Consider the following 20,757-nt stretch of genomic DNA (forward strand, 5'->3'; position numbering starts at 1 on the left):
TTGCATTACAGCATAACCCATACATACAAGCCTAATATTTGATTATTATTTGTGATGCTAAGTGTCAGTATGGTCAGCAACCTGGTGTCAGTACCCTGATGTCCGTGTCAGTATCCTAGTCAGTATCCTGGTGTTAGTACCCCGTTCAGTCAGTATCATCCTGGTGTCAGTATCCTAGTGACAATATCCTGGATGTCAGGATGTGCAGGCCAGAATACAAGGTAACTCTCTCACTCTCACACACAGTGGTAAACATTTTGCCATTAAATATGGTAACATCTGGTAATATATTGTAGTGAACCCTAGAATCCCGGAACACCTTTGGTGGCTTGTAAAAGTAATGTAGGAGGCATTTCATTATAGCCTACACATGTGTTGTATTATCCATATTCTACTTGATTTGGTTATCTATTACATATGATTGGTTCATATAATGATTGTGCTATTTTCCATTTGATGCATTATGTTAAATTTGTAATCATCTTCAGTTTCGTCTTGGATGACTGATGAATGACTAAGTAGGCTATATAAGTTGCTTCCTTAATTATGTTTTAGTCAGTGTTACAGCTGTGTAAACCAGAGAGAGCACATCCGTTTTCGACCATGCATACATGCTGTATTTATGTGTGTTATTTTGATTTGAGTTTTGAACAAAACACATCCATGTGTCAATATATGCTCTGTACTACTGTTTTTTTAGCCGGTTTTACGGACAAAGGAGGAAACCACACTTACAAGTAATTACTGGTTATTTGCCACCTTGTGTAACTGAAGCTCAAACATACAGTGACCCCCCCCCCCCCCCCCCCTCTCCCCACCGACTTTGTCCCAATCTGTTCATTTAGATGGCTACCCGCCTCCCTCCACCTGTCCCCCTTTATTCCTTTTCTAATCAGGCATCCCTGCCAATCAATTTCATTGCCATGACGACAGCATCTCCCAGACTCCTACGCCCCCCCCCCCCAAACACCCACCCACAACATCCCCCATAAACAAAAACAAAACTGAATTCCGACAGCTATAGATTGATGAGGAAGAGTCCTGTCAAAGGCCGGAGATTAGATCAGGACTGCACACACACGCACGCACGCACGCACACACACGCACGCACGCACGCACGCACGCGCACACACACACACACACACACACACCATATAGTGCACAGTACAGAGGCAGCAGGTGCTCTTGGTTAAACCTTAATTACATGATCTCTGATTTCTCTAATTGATATGGTAATGACTATGTAATTAATGCTAAAGCAGAAATACCAGCAGCTATCTTAATGAATGGATTTATTTGATTATAGATCCTCTTGCATATTTATGCATGTTGGTATGCAGAGGACAGGAAGACAGATTAAATGGTTGTTTGAGACTGTTGCCAACTTGTCACAGTGTTGCCACAGGGATGCAATGGATTTGGTGCAAAAAAAAAGTCACAGACAGATAGACAGGCAAACAAATCCTTAGCAGTTCCGTACAAATGTAAAATCACTGTTTTATAGTAGACCTATAAATTTGCAAATATACTAAATATATAAAAGGGGGAGCTATTTTGTTTTGCCAATAGGTACCCAGATTGTAAATATACAAACTGAATTTAGATAATTAACACACATGCCAACTGTGGAAGTTCTGCAATTTTACAGGTAGGTGGCACTCTAGAGCTTCCCCATATACAGCTCCCTGATGAAGTGCGGTTTGGTGCATGAAGATAAAGTTAAGTTCAACTCCAATAAACCAACACTTAGTACTTCTTTGCAAGTACTTGCAATAAAATGAGGCAAATGTCATGCAACAATAACATTAAGAAAAATCCAAATTCTAGTTTAGATAAACTAGACGAATTCAATACAATCCACATCTGTCAGCTAACTGGCTATCTTCACTGCCTTTCACCTCCCCATCTCCTCTTACCCACCCCTAGCCCCACCCCCACTGAATACACTTTATCACTGGTATAAGGTCAACAGTGACAACTAGATTTTGACCCTATACATTACTCTCAAGCCCTGTGCCTGATGGGAATGAGAGGGGCAGATATTTGGGGAGAGTTTCAGGGATGACAGAGTCATGGTCACCCTCTGAGGATGGGAAATCATTTGTCCTACTCACAGTCTCTCCCTTCTGTTCGGAGACTCTGAGTCTAATCTATGTCTTTCCCCTCTCTGCTCTCCCTTGCTGGCTGGAGGGACATTTCCTGAGATGCAAAGTGAAACCACATGTTGGCCCTGTCCAGGTGTGAAGAGGAGAGAGAACCTCATGGCCCTTCCAGCTATGTCGGACTGTTTTATGCCTACACCTGGCAGCCCATCTCTATGCCAGCCAGTCATCACTCTAACCCATTTTAGGACCATGACAGAGAGTTCAGGCCCAACACCATTAGCATCCATGTCCAACATTAGCCCAAACATTTAACCCTCTACGAGATTCTAAATGTTTGGGCTAGTCCAACATCATTAGAACCAAAATCCACATAGGGCAATATGCAATATAGGCCTACTGGTTAAGACCAGACTGTCACAATGGCAGGATAAGATATTTTGTGGTCAAAAATCAATTATCTAATTAGAAGTAATTATCCATTATCTAATTAGAACCTAAAAGAAAAACAGCCATTGCCATTCTTTATTCGTTTCAATGAAGATGCAAGTTGTTCTATCAGATTTAACAGGCTAGACAAAGATTAGACATGAATATAGCACAAGGATGCACTGGGATACATTAAAAGAGGAATGCCATATTGACTTTTGAAGCACAGGGGAATTCCGTTGTAGGTTTGTCTCACGTTAGCTTCAATGCTACACCGTCACGGCGTCACCACTAGAAATTCATTAAACTAAACTACGGGCCAACGCACAGCAAAAGGCAAGCCCAGACAGACCTTATGTTGTGAACTTGTGAAGCTGAAGTAGGCCTAGCGTACGGTAGGCTTCCGCCTTGTTTGAGACAGACGCGAGAAAAGCTAATGGTCTCCCAGTCCTGAGTCCCATCAATGGATGGTTGTGAGCGGTAGTTGGTTAACTAACTTACCCCTGAATAATGTGTTTCTTACGGGGGCACTTGGGCCACGGTTGATGGATGGCCTTACAGAAGCTGGGTCAATTAGCCAAGCTGGATTTCCCTCCATGTCGGTTGCAGACACCACGTTGAGAGATCTCACCGTCACCGAGCGTGACTGTAATTAATCACCGGTGCGCGGCCTTCTCACCTTCGACCGCAGCACGCAAAAACAGCCAATACTCGCATTTCGCCTAAATTAGATGGCCACTCCTTTAATCTTGCTAATTGTCAATATTATAGCAAGAAGAGATGAAAGGTTCATGGCATAAAACTATCTTAACTAGTAGCCTAGTAGTTAAATTTGTTCCTTTGCAATGCCAAACAGGTCCGGTCCAAACTTGTCCAGGGGGAGGCTGCAGAGTGTAGACAAATAAATAGCTGTGAAAAGCTAGGGGGGGGAAGTAACGTAATGTATCTCCACTGAGTGCAGTTAACTTGGGAAAGCATAGTGTCGTGTTTTCAATTTATTACTGAGAAAACAAAATAAAATATTTCACGGAACGAGGCTGTTGATCTAAAATCCGCTGAGAAGAATGTTTTTTCCTCGGAACACCGGCAGGAGCACTGTCTTCAGCATGGAATGACCTATGGCAGTGGTTCTCAACCTGTGGTACGCGTACCACCAGTGGTACTTGAGCCCCCCCCAGGTGGTACGCGGAAAATCTTCCCAAAAGATCAGGGATGCCGTGATCTGATCCACAGATCGGATATCAGGTCGATATCAGCCAAAAAACGTGATCTGGATCGGATCGGACTACAGCGAAAATGACCGATCCCAAGCACTGCAAGCACTCCACTCCAGTCCATTCCAGTACTCCACTCCAGGCCATTATTCCTCCAGCAGTGTTCATAGACTGCTACAGACACAGTCATATGGACAGTAGCAGTCGCAGACTGTGCAGGCTGCTAGGCTAACCACTAGCCAGCACTGCTGCTCAGAAAGCATTGAAGCAGCACTCACAGCCGCTCGCATGGGAGTATTATATATTATAAAACGAAAAAGACAGCCGAGTGCAAAAAAAATAAAGGGATGGATTTGCCACCGTGGCAACTACAGCAGCAAAGTTTCAGCCTTAGCTCCATGCAAGCTAATCTTTAGCATTGATTAGCATCAACATCTTAGTAGACGAGAGAGACGGAACAGCGCAACAAGCTGACAGCTGAGCATGACGACATGCTCATGTTCTTAAAATTATATCTCCCCACAGTCCCCAACAGTTTTGTTTGACAAATATGACCGCTGTTTGTCAATACGTATGTGACAGACCATGCTATGATGCTAATAACTGCTTAAGTGCTAACTGCCAACCAATGCAATAGAACGGACATCACTATAGCTACATTGTCACGGACATGCTGTGTATAGGACAGTAGGCTACACGGTTTTTAAAGTGGGATCAGGGGTCCCCACTCCCAGCCAAATGATAGGTTCCATTTGTACACTAAGAGTTAAATTGACATTGATTTTACAATATAAACAAATAGAAAATAATAATTTGGGGTCCCAGAGATACAAATGGCTGGGTCCTTAATATTAAAATGATGTGAATTGATAGATCCATAAAAACACACAGCTGCTGTATTGGGGCAAATGAGTTTCAAAACCTGTATTCAGAATTAATGTGTATAGCCTACCTATGCTATTGATAAATGTATTAACTCAAAAAACCTGGGGATGCCTGTATGGCTCCTCATTGTAAAGTAGTTAAAGTGCCTGTTTTGTACAGCATGATTTTGGCTGACGTCTGTGAAAAATAAATATTCTTAATTTCTTATTAGGAATATTTTTTTTCTCCTGTGTGAACTGTGCATATATGTATATATTTTCACATAAGTTATAATGGTGGTCATATTGTCATTATCATTTTGATAACAGTAGGTAGGTACCCGAAATCCATCATAAACCCGCCAAAAAAGCATCAATAACCACTAATAGCACGCGCGTGCACGTTTGGCGGTGGTGGTACTTGGAGTGATAGAAAAACTCTGAGGTGGTACTTGGTGTAAAAAGGTTGAGAACCACTGACCTATGGGAATGACAAACTGACGTTTCAGTGCTTAAAGGGATAATTCACTTTAAAAAAAAAGTTTTGATCATCTAGTCAACTCGGGTTTATGCGAACACGAACACCCCAGACAGTTTTAAATTGCTTGATTCTGTACTCCATTTTATTTTTTAATGTTAGATTAATCGAAAACACACTTCCTTTGTTCTGGTGTCTGACTGATACTGCCCTTAATACGTTCGGTGCGCTTTTTCATTTATTCATCACCTAATCATAGCAACATGAGTTAGACTTTAATATATTAGCGCCCCTCACTTCACACGGGTGTGATTTTTATTTTTATGGAGCTTTGTTCGTTCCCTGATGCTTTTCATCCAATATAATGATAAAAATCATAAAACTATAAAGTGCCCCTTAAGGGGCACAGGTCTCCACCAGGGCAGGTCAGGTTGTGGCCTCCTGGTGGCGCTATAATAGGCCAATGTGAAAAGGGTGCCATTTCTTCTTATGCCTTGGATGGCAATTGGATGATTTGAGGCAATTTCTTCCAAAAATGTGTTTTGCTAAAATCCACCTGTTGGTGGTGCTATAACAGGCCAATCTGAAAAGGGTGGGATATATTCCTCAGCCTAGTAGAAAAGTCTGTGAAAGATTTCACGTAAATTGCACGCTGCGTTCATGATTTGAGACTTTTTGTTCAAAACGGGCCAATCCTGCAAACTTTGAAAGACAATTTGTTAGCCAATTAGGATGGAATATGAAATATCGGACAGATCCGTCTTGAACACAATTGATTTGCGGGATATTTGGACAGAATTTGGAGAAGTAATATCCAAAAATGTATCCAAATTAGGGCAGAGGTTCACCATTGGCATGGTGTGTGTGCAAAATGTGGCATCGACCAGGTTAACGGTGCCGGAGATTATCTGGTAACAGACGGACAGACACACACACACACACACAGACGAAGTGCAAAACATACTCGCTCCCCATGCCTTTGGCCTGGTGGAGACAATAAAAAATCACACCCGTGTGATGTAAGAATTTGCGTCCTCACCTTCGTCTTCAATGTTTGTGTTACGCAATGTTTGTGTTTACACAAACACTCAAAATTGTCCATTCATTGTCAATGGCATTTAATGTTTGCGTTAGGACAAAGTTTATGTAGGTACACACACACACACACAGACACACACACACACACACACACATACACACACCAAAAGCTCTACATAGGGGCTATCGCCCCTCAAAGATAAATGAAAAAAGTAATTAAAAACACGGGCAAATCACGTATTGAGGGCAGTATGAGTCACTCATCGGAAAAAAGGACAGGTGTTTTCGATGAATCTAAAATTGATACAATTTGTATAGGAAGGGGCCAGGGCAGCTAAAATGAATATCAAATATCTAAATACTGAATCGAGCAACTTAAAAACTGTCTGGGGTGTCCACGTAAGCCTGAGTAGTTGATGAAATGACCAAAAGTCTTTTTGAAAGTGAAATCTCCCTTTAACTTGATCTTGACTTCACCTTATCCCATGATATTGGGAAATGAATCTCTTTCTCTCACACACTGCAGATTGAGAGGCAGGGACAGAGACGTCACTATTTTTGTTGTTGGAACACACTTCTGCGGTGTGGACAAAAGCAGCGGACTGACAGATGAGGTTTGTGTCTGGGGGCAGGGTAGGGGCACTACGTGCTGCCACTGCTGTGTGTGTGTGCGTGTGTGTGTGTGTGTGTGTGTGTGTGTGTGTGTGTGTGTGTGTGTGTGTGTGTGTGTGTGTGTGTGTGTGTGTGTGTGTGTGTGTAGGGGGGGGGGACATGGTCTCATGGGGCAGCTCTCTGTCTGTCCCATCTGCCACCCCACTCTACTGACACCCAAGGGAATGGCATAAGGGGTGGGGGGACAGGGATGGGGGGGGATTCATTTTGGAAAAGGAGCAGGGGTCCGGTGGTCTAATGGGCAACAATACAGGGGTTTACTGACTGGCCAAAGGCAGTAGACAGTGGTTGGGTGGGTTGGGGCCAATCTACCAATCTATTTGACAACACAGTAGGCTTCCCTTGTCAAGCTCTGCCTCAGACAACCTAATAAGCCAAGTTCCCCCTTAAAATTAGGCTTCAAATGAGAAAGGGGTGTAGCATATCACACACACGTGTGCGCGCACGCATATGCGCACACACGAACACACACACACCCACCCACACACACACACACACACACACACACACACACACACACACACACACACACACACACAATCATTATACACACCCGGGGCTAATGTCAGCCTAATGCATGGCCATGCTGTGGCCACAGGGCTAATTGAGTATATAAACACAAACACATCCCTTGAGAGAGGAAGAGGATATTTTGTGTCCTCCCTACACTTGTGTGTATGTGTATATTCCACACAAAGTACCAGTGTGACTTTAGTACAGGACATAATTAATTTTTGTATCAGTATTGATGCTGAAAGATATGGCATGATGTTGTAAAACAATCTAATGTTGATGCACATTTGAAGTTGTGTGTATTGTATGCTGCATAATGGCTCTTTGGGGCAGGCTGTGTCTCCTATGGTATCTCGCAGATACTAGCATTTAGTACTTGTACTTGTAGGAGATTCTATCTCTTCCGTATCCAAAGTGCAATCAGAAAATCAGACCGTAAATATGTTGCCTCTCTGATCCTGCAACCAACAAACACGACAGCAACAACAACAAAACATTCATGTGAAAGCGGAGCATATGGCTCCTGCACCACTGGGCAGAAGGAGCACTCAGGAAGATGAATGCTGAGGTGCTGACAACAAAGCTGACTTTAACTTGTCAAATTAGCAGCATATCAAGACATAGAGACAGAGAGAGCACAAGAGAGACGGAGAGAAACGAAGAAGATAGTCAAGATACAGCCACTTTGACTTCTTTGACAAGAGCCACTTGGCGATAACAAAGGCAACACAAAGAGTGGTGACTCGCTGGTGGGGCAAGCTCATTGAGAGAGTCACTGGCCTAATTTATACATCGCTGTACAGCCAAGTCAGTGCTTCACAGGTTTCTCTGTTGAGAATGAGTTATCTTTGGCTTATATACTTTTATTGCTCCTAAGTAAGTGTCGAAGATATCTTACATATATAGAATACATAGGACTACAATGGAAACAAGCTCTTTTGTGTTATAACATCATTAATCGTACTGCTGTACTTTTTGCAAACTGTTAATTAAGTATTCAATCAATAGCAACATGGTCATACGCCAATGTACAGTATAAGCTCTGGCCCATTGCAGTCAACACTGCAGTTTCCTATACCTTATTTATTCAGAAATGCACTATAGCATCATAGCCACAACAGTGACGTACATGCAGACATGCATTCACCCCCCCCCCCCCCCCCCCCCCCATGCACACACAAACTGCTTTGAGCCCCACGTTAATGAAACAGTTGCTGTTTCCTGGCATAACATTAATTACACGATCAAAAAAGAGTGGGTAATTAACTGCCCTTCTTTACCAGTGCTAATTACATTAGCAGAGAAGGGCCATTAAAGGGGTGTGAGAGCAACAAAAAGAAAAAGAAGGAACGATGATATGATTCCAAATAAAGACTGAAAGAAGGAAAAGAATGGTATTGTGCGTTGTTTCAAGAGAGGGAGAACGCAAGAGAGAAACAGGGAAGGAGGGCACATTCAAAAGAGACTTGCGGTTCTCACTGGGGCCCCTAGAGGCTTGGTCCTCAGAGGAAAGGAGGCTTACTGGAGAGGAGAGGGATGTGGGGGGGTTGTTTATCTTGACATGCTCTGCTCAGTCTTTAACGCTTGCATCACAATTAAGATGCTGCGGCTCATCAGCTATGTATACAAAACAGTGTAGCACACTGCATTAGCACACAGGTGATGAGCACAGTCAAAAATAGATGTAGCACAATGTGGAGATACAATATGAGCCATGGAGCAAAATCAGTAAGAAGATATGATGATATGCTGGGATGGTTCGATTTACTGTGTTTAACACTGTACTTGTACACAAATGGACCACACAAATATGCATTTATATGTCTATGTCATCATATATGTAACTTAGTAACCGAAATATGCCAGTGATTTATTTCTCTTTTTTCTTTTTCTTTTTTTCTTTTGTTTTATTTGGAGCACAAAATATAATTACAACTTGAGATATACAAATCACATTTGCAACAACCTTTGTACCATAAAAAACAAGATGGCTTCAAAAAACATAATATTACAATTGCTAATGATATTTTTTAAATAAATAAAATAAACAAAACACAAAACATAAAAAAACAACATTTTAAATGATGTCAGCTACTCCTCGTGTTCTTCTCATCCTGAGTATGGTGTTTGTATTATGTTGGCTGAAATCATTGAGAACTCTATTAGATGGGTTAATAGACACTCCTTTCACCCCTTTCTTTTCTTTTGATTACTTGGTGTTTTCTAGTTCATTTACTGTACTGCATAGTGTCCAGAAACAGGGCTTAAAAAGGGTTCCACAGGGTTGGGAAACTGAGGTGAAGTGATAAGAGAATTACCTTTACCACATTATTATACACAGTTTTCTTTGTGGAATGAAATATCAGGGCATTTGTTTTGAAAAAGCATGCATAAAAATGAAATTAAGAAGGATAAGGCTAGCTAATGTTTCATTTCATAGCAAGGACATTCACTTTCTTTAATTGCAGGCATAACAATATTATGTTATGCAACCAGCAAATTGTCCAGTTTTATTGTTGATATTTACTCCAAATAAGTGTGCTATGGTTTACTTTACTCCCTCTAAATAATAATCCATCAATTTCCATTCATTTGCAATTATAATGACAATGTGGCAATGACCTTATTTTAATGACAAATGCAAAAGGACCACATTTATAAAGTACGTTTATATTATTCCCTAAGCTAACTATAATAAGTTAAATTGCTTGTTCTTAAATAAAATCAATATATGAATTCCTTTAGTAATAACCCTGGGGACAAAGCGTTTTCCCTCAACAAAAAATAAAGGGTCTATAATTCTGGAATGTAAATTGTCTTCAAAAAGTCTACTACAAAAAACCTCTTGCTAACTCACAGACAATGTACACACATGCCTTTAATGGTGTCCATACACAAACACATAGCACCCTGCTTTTTAGAGCTTCAGAGTTGTCCAATCATCGTACAAAGTTCAGTGCTCTCACAACAAATCATCTAGCCAAGATTCTTGGCAGGTGTGGAAAGAATCAAATACTGCACACATGATAGAAGGCCAGAGGTAAGTAAGTTGGATGCTTTTGAAGCTTGTGGGGAGACTGTGACCTGTTTACCTCAGCCTCCTTTCAAAATGCCACCTCAGACACCTCATGAAGCGCCCATCATTACAGTTCCAGTCGACTACTGTTGGCTAAGGAGCGTTTTGCTTTCATTGCAGCTGTTGTGAATGGTGGGAATAATCTCCTCTGCCTCGGGAAGTGGGTGGCTGGTCTTTGGATATTTCATACCCCGTCATATTCATCCAGCTGGATGAAACATGGACTAACAAGTGGCAGGGGCTCAGGGAGGATAGTTATGTGTGGCTGCTAGTTCAATGTTCCATTCTCCCTGCCCTCTTAGTACCAAGATAGGGTTTAAGTTGAGCAGTGGCTTGGGGTGGATGGGGATGGATGGGTGCTACATCGGGTGAACAACCAGGCCCGTCATTGCTGGAGAGAGAGAGAATATAGAAAATCTATGATTCTTGTCACTCAGCCTGTACGTTGCATTATTGTATACCCGTGAACAGGCCAGCCATATGCTTCATGTCATGTTCAGTCAAGATTGTAGTGAGGGTTTGGTTTAGTGGGTTAGACTGCATTTGTAAGTTCAGAGAGGGGGGTCAGATAGTGAGTTGGATGGCTACCTCTGAAGCTGTTCCCCCCTGAAGCTGGACAGGCAGGGGAGGGGGAGCCCTGGGGCCTTAGGACAGGAGCAAACGCGCTCTTCTGTTTGGCAGCAGATGGGAAAGAAGAAAAAGGCAAGAGAGACGAGGAAGAGCTGGAGCCGCCTGGTATGGTGGGGCTAGATGGCATTACTGTGGAACAGAAAAAAATACAGGTTTTACTTAATTAAAATCAAGAAGGAATATCGCAAATCAACCATCACAGTGACAAATCAACCTACAGACCTTTACTTTTACACTTACAGAATATGCTCTGTTGGTCTGAGGTAGACACTGACTTAGAAAAATGTAACGTGACTAACGTATGCCTGAGTACCAGTACATTAAAATGTAAGTCGTTTTAACAATACTATACATTCTAGAATTTGTTGAAAACAAAAAGGAAAAGCAGGTGAGAAAGCACAATGACACTCACTGCCATAGGGTGAGCTTGTAGGGGAGCCGTTGCTGAAACCAGGAGATCCAGGAACTCCCAGGCTCGTCATGGGCACTCCATAGCCTCCAGTCATCCCCCCACTCCCATAGCTTGACTGCTGAGGAGTAGAGGCAGAGGGGTATCCCCTTGGGGACAAGCTGCTGGTGTTACGAATATAACCTGGAGAGGAAGAAGGAGGCCGGATTAGAAAATCGGAGAGAACACAAGTGCTAAATTCTAGAAGTGAGAGATGTGACTCTGTAGTATAACAGTGAAGGTATATGGCCTGTAGGTCATTATCCTCACCTTGGCTACTCTGATGCTCACTGATGCTGACGCCCAACTGAGAGGGGTAGGAGCCTAAGCCCATGACACTGCCGTGGGCTGGGGAGCTGGGTAGTGCCTGCAGCTGACTGTGTGGACGTGGAACACTGTACAGGGCCTCAGCAATGTCTGCCGCACGCTTCAGCAACATGTCCTGCAAAAGGAATGATATGGAGGGTTAGCAATAGTTCTATACACACAGAGAGGCTACACAGAGGGAAACACTCCTGCGTATTAAGCACATCTAAACAGAAAAGCGCCACTACTGAGGTCGTCTCAATATACCAAATCAAACATCTATTATGTCATTTATTTTGGCATGTCATGAGGTCTATATAGGAGCCTTAAGATTTCATTACTAGCTTATATTCAACATAACCTTGAAATTAAATGTGAAACTAAGGAGGTTTGTGCAAGTGACCGTGCCTGGAAGGTCCATGTGTATATGGGGCTGACACTGGGAAGTAATAGCATATGCATTATTGCTTACCTGATTGCTATGTGGGTTTCCATACAGGGCCTCCACAAGATCAGCCGCTCTCTTCAAGAGCATCTCCTACAGGACAAAGATTTAGACTCGTCTTTTAGGGAATATAATATATATAACAGTTGCTATAACATCATAACTAGGTGACTAGAGATGAATTACAGTATCTCTTCACCAAACCTTGATTCTTTAGCTGAGTGTTTAATTCACAGAAATGATGTATAAAACCTGCTGTATAAAAGCAATAGAAAGCATGAGGTGTTTATAGTAAATAACTTCACAGATAATTTACACATACACTACACTGACTACAGCGATGTAATTTACTGTAGCTCTCCCTCCAATGTTCTGTTGCTTAAATCACTACCAACACTATCATGTGGTGTGTCTTATACAGGTAGCTCCTCACCTTGGCTAGTTTATCTGGATCACCAGGATGTCGGGGAATGACCTTCTGAAGACGCTGGAAACCGTAGTCTATGGTTGGCTCATTCAGAGCTAAAATCAAATAAATAAGTGTAAATCAAACCATGTTTCAGTGGGAGCCCACAATGAAATACCCACATGCTATCATGAAGTCTGTAAAAAGACGATGATGATGATCTCTCTGCTCACCTGTGTAGATAAAGCGTCCAGGCGCTCCCTTGCAGAACTGTTTGGATTTGTAGGATAGTGTGACCTCCACAACCCCTGGGATATGGCGAGGAGGTGTCTGAACACGTATGGCATGCGGCGTGATCAACTGTAGGGACAGGACAGGGACTTTGTTACAAATCAAACAACATATGATACCCACCCTTCTGTAAATAATCTACATTATATCTAGGCTAACAGGAACACCCTAGAAAGAATTATATTAGACCACTCATGAATCATTTCAACAACGAGACAAGCCATATGCTCTATATATAGCATTTCCCAATATGCTTTACCAGTCATTAGCGGGACATTTTGGACAGAATCCCTACCTCGCTCCACACCAGCATGCTGCCAAACACCACCTGCAGCCCATCAAAGAAGTTCTCACCGATGACAATGACCATGGCCCCACCGGTGGTCCAGCCTTCACTGGGGCTGATGGCTTTGATACAGGGTGTAGCTAGATAGGAAAGCATGCTCTGGTTAATTGAACTTCAAGGTATTATCTAAGGTAGGTCGGGTGACCATATTTTGAAATATACATTACTAAGTATACTATTTTATAAAAGTAACAAAAGTAATAAAATGGCCATTGGCCACTGAATGAAGGGGTGCCGCTAATAAGTCAGATGACCTGACCTGTGATGATCAGTAGTAAAGGTAGGTCGATGCCTTACCATACTCCATAGAATTCTCTGCAGACTCGCCTGGCTCCAGCCTGCGGGCTCTTCGACCATGCTTTGAGTTATTGTGGACAAACATGTTGTCGGACACAGCAAGGACATGTCCATCTACGCTCACAGTGCTGGACAGGACCACCTAAGCCAAGGGAGAGGAAAATATACTTAAGAGAGAGAGAGGATGTGTGTGTGTGTGTGTGTGTGTGTGTGTGTGTGTGTGTGTGTGTGTGTGTGTGTGTGTGTGTGTGTGTGTGTGTGTGTGTGTGCGCACGAGTGCGTGCGTGCGTATGTATGTATGTGTGCATGTGTGCGTGCGTGTGTGCGTGTGTGTGTGGTGTGTGTGTGTGTGTGTGTGTGTGTGTGTGTGTGTGTGTGTGTGTGTGTGTGTGTGTGTGTGTGTGTGTGTGTGTGTGTGTGTGTGTATGTGTGTGCATACACCTGTTTGTACTGTACATGCATGCGTGTGAAATATAGGGGATACGTGTGGGTCTGTGATGTAAGCTGCTGTCTCCGGTTACATCAGCAAAGTCCCATAACAACAATCCATTATCACACACAGGTGATAGTAATATTTCTCAATAGGTTCATGTGACATCCATAGGATCTCCATGATATGTTTACACTCCTGTGATCCAATTCCTTTTCCCTCTTCCATCAAGTCACGCTGCCTGGCTGCTTGTTTTTAAGCTCAAAATGCCTGTGTGATCCAGCAGCATACTGAACTGGTACTTGTCCAATCCTGATCCCTCAATGACACCAAACATATGGACTGAATCTCCCATTTTTACTGGCTGTTAAAGCACTGGATGATATATTGGGACCCTAATTTGATTTTCTGGCCAGAACTTATGTATACCATCTCTTCATGCATCTGCTCTCATTGGATGACATGCATAACAAATATGTGGATAATATTACATTTATACGGTCAAGTATTTATTCTTTGGAATGGGTCCATTAGAGGGGGAAAGTCATTTTAAAGACTAATCCCTAAACATTTCTCAATAGGCATTTTAGAAACACAAGAGAGCAGAGACAAAACATTATACCTTTCACTAAAGACATGGAGTCGTTTTTATTTTTATTTTTTGGTGCAGAAAGACAGAGCAGGAGTGAGCTAGAGACAAAGAGGGAAAGCATATGTGCTATAGGTGGTGGAATGGGAGAGGAATCTTTGTAAAAATAACTGTAAATTATCGATCAAGCAGCAGCAGGCTCCTGTCCAGCTCTGATCGCCTTTTAACCTTGAGATGAGGGCCGTAGAGCGCTCATAATTTCTCAGCATGTGTCACAACGTAGGAGTTAAAACAAACATGGAGGAAGACAGAAAAGCGAGAGAGGGGTAGATGGAAGAGAGAGAGTGAGGCTGCCAGACAGGGGCCGATGGTGCTGAAAGACAGCAGAGGAAGTGAGGCGGGAGTGTCCCCTGTGACCACTTCCTGGGTCACGGAGCATGACCTCCCCCATCTGGAGCCAATCACTCAATTCTTGACAACTTCCTGAAACACCTCAACCTATTTCCTGCCCGTCTCCCCCTCTGGTCCCCCCCCACACATCTCACCCCTTTCCTCTCTACATCTCTCTGTCTTCTTATTGATTTTTAACTTTCACCTTTAATTTTTGCCTCTTTAATTTTCCACTGTAAATTATGACCAGAATGTATGAATGGGTATGAATGTGACTAGAAACGATTCAACCTGGACACATAATAAATAAGGTGCATAATACGAGGAGAGAGGCGGGCATTTTTATTTAACTGTGATTTTTAATCAATCATTCATTCACACATTCACTTTATCGTGTTCTCTCTCTCTCTCTCTCTCTCTCTCTCTCTCTCTCTCGCTCTCTCTCTCTATACCTGAAATCTTCTCATGTCCCTCGGGTTCCCAGCTGTCTTCAGGCAATTCTGGTTACACTTCAGGAAGAACTTCAAGAAAAACCTGCAGATGTAGATAGGATGACACAAATTTGTACATCAGCAGCTGAGAGATAACATGAAAGCATTTTGTATGACTATTTGGTGCCCAGCAATACAGTACTAATCAGAGGAGACATTAATTATGGCTGTCAGAGAGACATGTGGACGGTGTGTGTGTGTGTGTGTGTGTGTGTGTGTGTGTGTGTGTGTGTGTGTGTGTGTGTGTGTGTGTGTGTGTGTGCATGTGCTCTCACATGCATGCAGAAACATTCATGCATCACATCCACGCATACATGCAATGCGTGCATGCGTTTTGCAACTCTGACATCAATCACGGCTGTTTAGTTTAGTATCAGAGTCAATGTTATTACACTTTAAATCAAGTGATGATAATTTTGAAGCGTAGTCCAGTGAACACCACTGCTGTGTTTCAAAGTAAACTGGAGACAGTGATGTATGCCAGGGGACCCTTGGGACTGTGATATCCCGCGATGCTGTATTTGAACCCCCACATGGGAATGGTGAGGAGAGCGTAAAAGAGACAACTACAGAGAAAGTGAAATGAGGAGGTGGAAAGAGAACAGTAGAGACAGGGGAGAGCGCTGGTATGGACATGCGAGGGGAGGGAGAGTGAATTTCTGTTTTTATGTATATGCATCTCATTATGTGTGAGTTTGTGTGAGTGTGTTGGAGTGTGGCGACCGAGAGAATGTGAGCCAGCGGAAGGAGCGCATACGAGAGAAAGGTTCTGATAGCCTCTGCTATAGACCAAAGAAGACCTGAGAGAGATGGAATAAATGGGAGATGGGGGAGACTACGTAGAGAGAGAGAGACTCCAAATCCCAGGTGTACGCGGTTCGGCAACAGAGCCCGCTGCCATGGCAACGCAGCTCTGCCGCAATCCCAAAGTCCCCATGCTGAGAGGCAACACAGAGATGGGAAAGAGAAGGCAACAACAAGGAACACATTCCATCACAGAGTAGGTAGAGAAAGAAGGGAGAAAGAGGGAGGGGAGGGCAGAAGGAGAGCCTGGTCGAGAGAGTTGGGAGAAATGGGAACCAGAGGTATGAGGAACGAGGGGATATGATAAGATGCAAGGAGGTTGGAGACAATTGCAGAGCCCTCTCCCTCTTTCTCTCTGTCTCTCCCTCTGTCTCTCTGTCTCTCACACACACACACACACACACTGACACACATACATACAGTATATATTATTTATTTATTTACTAGACTAGAGTCAGTAATGATGGAAGTTGGAGATCCATGCCCCACCCGGCTATGCAATACCCGTTGCTGTTCCACCCATCTGTCTGTGTCCCTTTTATGCCCATATATGGAAATTTCTGTATCGTCTCTCTGTGTCCTTTATTCCTATATATGGAGTTCTGTGTCAGGCATGCCCAAATATGGACTGTTGTGATGTCAGAACAGGCCAGCCATATATGGAGCATGGACAGGGCCCGAGCAGAGGCCTTTTGTGGTGGTTCTGGACAACCATAAGTCCGACCGACTCGACACCGGGCACTGCATTCCCTGTGGGGGTGTGGAACACGTGTGTCAAAGTTGTGAAGTCGGTGGGGGGAACGGTTCTCGAGTTACGTGCATTACAGCCGTGTAGAGACATGGTGCATTTATAGATAGATAGATTGTAACAGAAAAATAGGCCTGACAATTCAGTTATGATGCGATTAAGGCAGTTGGCAAATATACATGTAGAGGGCCAGATGTCACTGATGTAAAGTGCAATCCTGCCTTTCTTTTGAAAAACAGGCCCGTTAAAGGTCCAATTAAATAAATAACAACAGCGACGAGGGAAAAGACTGCAGAGGGAGCAGCGGTTTGAAACCAGATAGATGGCTCACACCAATCCCACCCACATTGTGCTCTCTGCAAATATAAGTCATCTTAATGTAGAGATGTTGTTTGGAGAGGGACTACATATTGGCCCCACAGTCTTGAACCCTCCCATTGAATACTAATCTCCCCTTCACTCTGTCAGCTCCACCTCGTTCTCCCATCACTCCCTCCAGCTTGTGAACGGGACCTGGCTCAAAACTCACGTTAGGTTCCAAAAGTATGTCCAATACTTCTTGATTTGAGCTATTTCAGAGGAGGACAATCAATATTGTTGTTGGCGGAGGGTGATTGTAATTTATCAGTGAGTGTTCGGACCTCCAACCTCAAAGTTCTGCTTGAGCTGCAGGGCTCAGAATGGAAGTGTGCTAAAGGGTACAATACGGAGCCTCCCCTTCCCTTAAACCACTTCCTCCTTCCATCAAATTTCTGATCTCTTGTCTGGCTTTCTTTCTCTTTACATTTCTTCCGTTAGCTAGATAAACTTTGCTGTTCTTCGGGTTTGGTCAGAATTGTGCTTTAAGACCATGTACTTGATTCTATGTTTCATTGAGTAAAGTTTCATTTATAAAACTGTTGAAAGGTCCTTTGATGGTCATACTGAATGTAAAATTTATCTTGTGCAACGACTTTAATATTATGTCTCAGGTTTGAGCTTTGAGGGGTAATTTGTGACAGCAAGTCACCCACTATGGGCTTAATAACCATGGCCATGACTTTGTCTGACTCTGTGTCAGTCACACTCCTCTCTTTGCCACCTGCTCTTTGGTCACGTCAGGTCCCCCAGGATGCAGTGACCACTCATTCACTGACTCATAGCAGGGATCAACTGCACCATAGTGATGCTTCAGTTTCCCTTCTCCAGTGGTTGGACATTCATCACAGGCTGTGTGTATATTAACCCTCCCTTGGTTCCTGCCCCCGTTTGTTGACTTCTTCTCTTCCTTCACTGTATATGACACAAGATCACTCTCTCTCACTCTCTCTCACACAGACACACACACACACACACACACACACACACACACACACACACACACACGTGCACACTCTAAATATCTAACAGCCCCCCCACAAACCTTTGCCCCCTCCCAAAAACCCATTCAGTCAACTTTTCACCCCCCTCAGTTCGGACGCACACAGCTGCAAATGCTGAAATTAAAGCGAGACGTTGACGCATATATTAGCATTCATTAGCCGCTTCCCCCTGCCCACTTAACATGCAAATCTCCCAGCCCCGTCGCCTCGCACCTTCTGCCACACATTCATTTGCTGAATTATAATTAGACTAATCTTGCATAATTAATAAGAAGTCGAGGACCCTCTGTTTTTCCCCCCCCCCTCTCCTCTATTGTGGTTGCAAAAGTTTAATATCGATGTTGTTTGTTTTTGTTTTGGTAATGTAATACACCCACACACCTCCCGCATGCACACGAACAAGATGAGGAGAACATGAGGTGAGCTACATGTCATCGGGAAACTGCAGACAAGTGCCTGCTTTCAAAGAACTCCTTAAACCACAGCATGTTCCTATATTTGTATCTGTGCCTCATACATACATTTGCTGTTGTATGCCATAATAAAACACACACAGAGCTACAGTATGCATCTGTTTAATTTGAAAACTGGCCAACGTAGTACAAATAAAGCTAATTGGGAAGCACTATTATTTGACTTAGAAATGTTCATATACGTATTATAGCATTCAGAATAAGTCCAGTAAAGGGTTGACGTAAGCATGAACAGCTTTAATCGTAAACTTTAAATGACCAATGATGCTTGGAATTTAAAACATAATATCTTGTTATCTGAAGCATTATCAGTAATGTAAATCAACCTATACAATCAGCGCAACGGACGACTTCTACCCTCCACAGAGACACTTACAAGGAAACACAAACAAAAGGTAAGCCCGAGTCTTAAACCTTAGGATCGATTTCCACAGAGGCACGACAGGGAGTCTGTTTTTTCTGTTCTGCATCTCTGTCAGGGCCTCCACATCCCCTTTGTCTACATCTGCTTCAGTTCTCAAGGCTAAATGCAGGCCACGCAGCATGAGGGAATCCCAATAGTGACAACTTGCTTAACTAAAACCAGTAAAGGAAAATAATAAAGAAAGACACCAACAACATTGACGCGGTTGTGTAATTGTTGCACGTCTCAGTATTGAGCCTCGGTTTCACAGCGTTCAGTGCTTTGAAGCATCTGTTACAGATAAGTGCTACACACTATGCTTTACATATGGCCTTAATCACATAGCGAGCACCTAAGCAGTAAAGGAGCTCTAACAAAATGTTCATAGGCATTCATCAACACTAATCACTGTTGACATAAACTGCCTTTTCACATAGGCATAAAACACATCGCCCTCTGTGCTCAGACTAAATGGGGGGGGGTGGTTATTAGCAGCGATGGATCTCGAAGCCATGATAGAAGGCTGACAAAAAATGTATCACAGATTATACGGTATTCAGCAGCACGACTACTATTTGGATTGGTCTCCATGTCTGGCGCTTGTCCTCCAGTTGTGGGTCAACTGCACAGATGACACATTTATGTCCAAATATAAACTTTGGAATTTGGAGCAAAAATGTTAAGGAAAACAATGGAGGATAGATTGACAGAATTTTAAGTTTGGCAAAAAAGTAGGGGTCTGTTCTCTATCGAAGACACAGAGAGGTAGCAAGAAAAGAGTAATGGAGTGACAGAATAGATCTGGCTGTCCCCCATCATAGACCAGTCACTGATCTTCAGCTGACAGACATGGGGGACGTTAGAACTTAGAAGCATGGAGAAACAGAGAGAGAGAGAGAGAGAGAGAGAGAGAGAGAGAGAGAGAGAGAAAGAGAATGTTGACGTCCTGTATTCAGGGCCATCACTCATCAGCCATCCTCTCCATCACGCCCCTGCCCCCCCACACCCCCACCCTGAAAAAACAAAACAGTGTCCTGACATGGTGGGGGAGAGGGTTAAGGGAGGAAAATTAGGAAACCAGATGTGAGACATTAAAACATACTGACATGCTGAGGGCCTTCCTCTGCCACACTCACACACTGAGAACACTAACTCACGCACAGACAGTAATACATGCACACATACGCGCACATGCCATGCATGCACATGTGGCACACACATATGCATATTCACACAAAAACACAAACCCACACATTGTGACATTGCCTCACATGTTTACACGGACAGAAACATACACAAAATGTAAGCAGATACGAAAGCATGAAAGTGTAAATGAATATGGTACACACATAATGCTTCGTGAACAAATCTCTGTGCATGGAAGTCCTGTGCATAAACAGTATTCCAATGGGTTTGTTTTAGGTTTAATGTTTTGTGTAAACCTCTTGGCTCTTGGCTATAGACTGAGATTTGGATAAGCCAGTGTTGACCTAAGAATGTTTCACGGCAAAGCA

At 43.1% G+C, this 20,757-nt stretch overlaps 1 protein-coding gene across 3 annotated transcripts in view; it reads right to left on the reverse strand.

The window, feature by feature from the left end:
* Positions 1-9,401: 9,401 nt before the first annotated feature.
* Positions 9,402-20,757, reverse strand: part of ebf2 (EBF transcription factor 2) — a gene marked incomplete at its 3' end in the record, with an annotated part of 33,694 nt that continues 22,338 nt past the window's right edge. For 2 of the 3 annotated variants that reach the window (XM_083784224.1, XM_083784223.1), the window contains exons 7-16: positions 15,416-15,497; positions 13,555-13,696; positions 13,207-13,337; positions 12,854-12,980; positions 12,648-12,736; positions 12,242-12,307; positions 11,734-11,905; positions 11,428-11,607; positions 10,974-11,144; positions 9,402-10,776 (exon numbers count right to left, since the gene is read on the reverse strand). In XM_083784224.1, coding sequence (XP_083640350.1) covers positions 10,745-10,776; positions 10,974-11,144; positions 11,428-11,607; positions 11,734-11,905; positions 12,242-12,307; positions 12,648-12,736; positions 12,854-12,980; positions 13,207-13,337; positions 13,555-13,696; positions 15,416-15,497 — 1,192 coding nt within the window. Of the gene's footprint in view, positions 10,777-10,917; positions 11,145-11,427; positions 11,608-11,733; positions 11,906-12,241; positions 12,308-12,647; positions 12,737-12,853; positions 12,981-13,206; positions 13,338-13,554; positions 13,697-15,415; positions 15,498-20,757 lie in introns of those variants that run through there. The other variant, XM_083784222.1, reaches the window with a different exon arrangement.

This window comes from Protomyctophum parallelum (assembly GCF_964188405.1).
Source record: "Protomyctophum parallelum genome assembly, chromosome: 15".
Classification (NCBI taxonomy): Eukaryota; Metazoa; Chordata; class Actinopteri; order Myctophiformes; family Myctophidae; genus Protomyctophum; species Protomyctophum parallelum.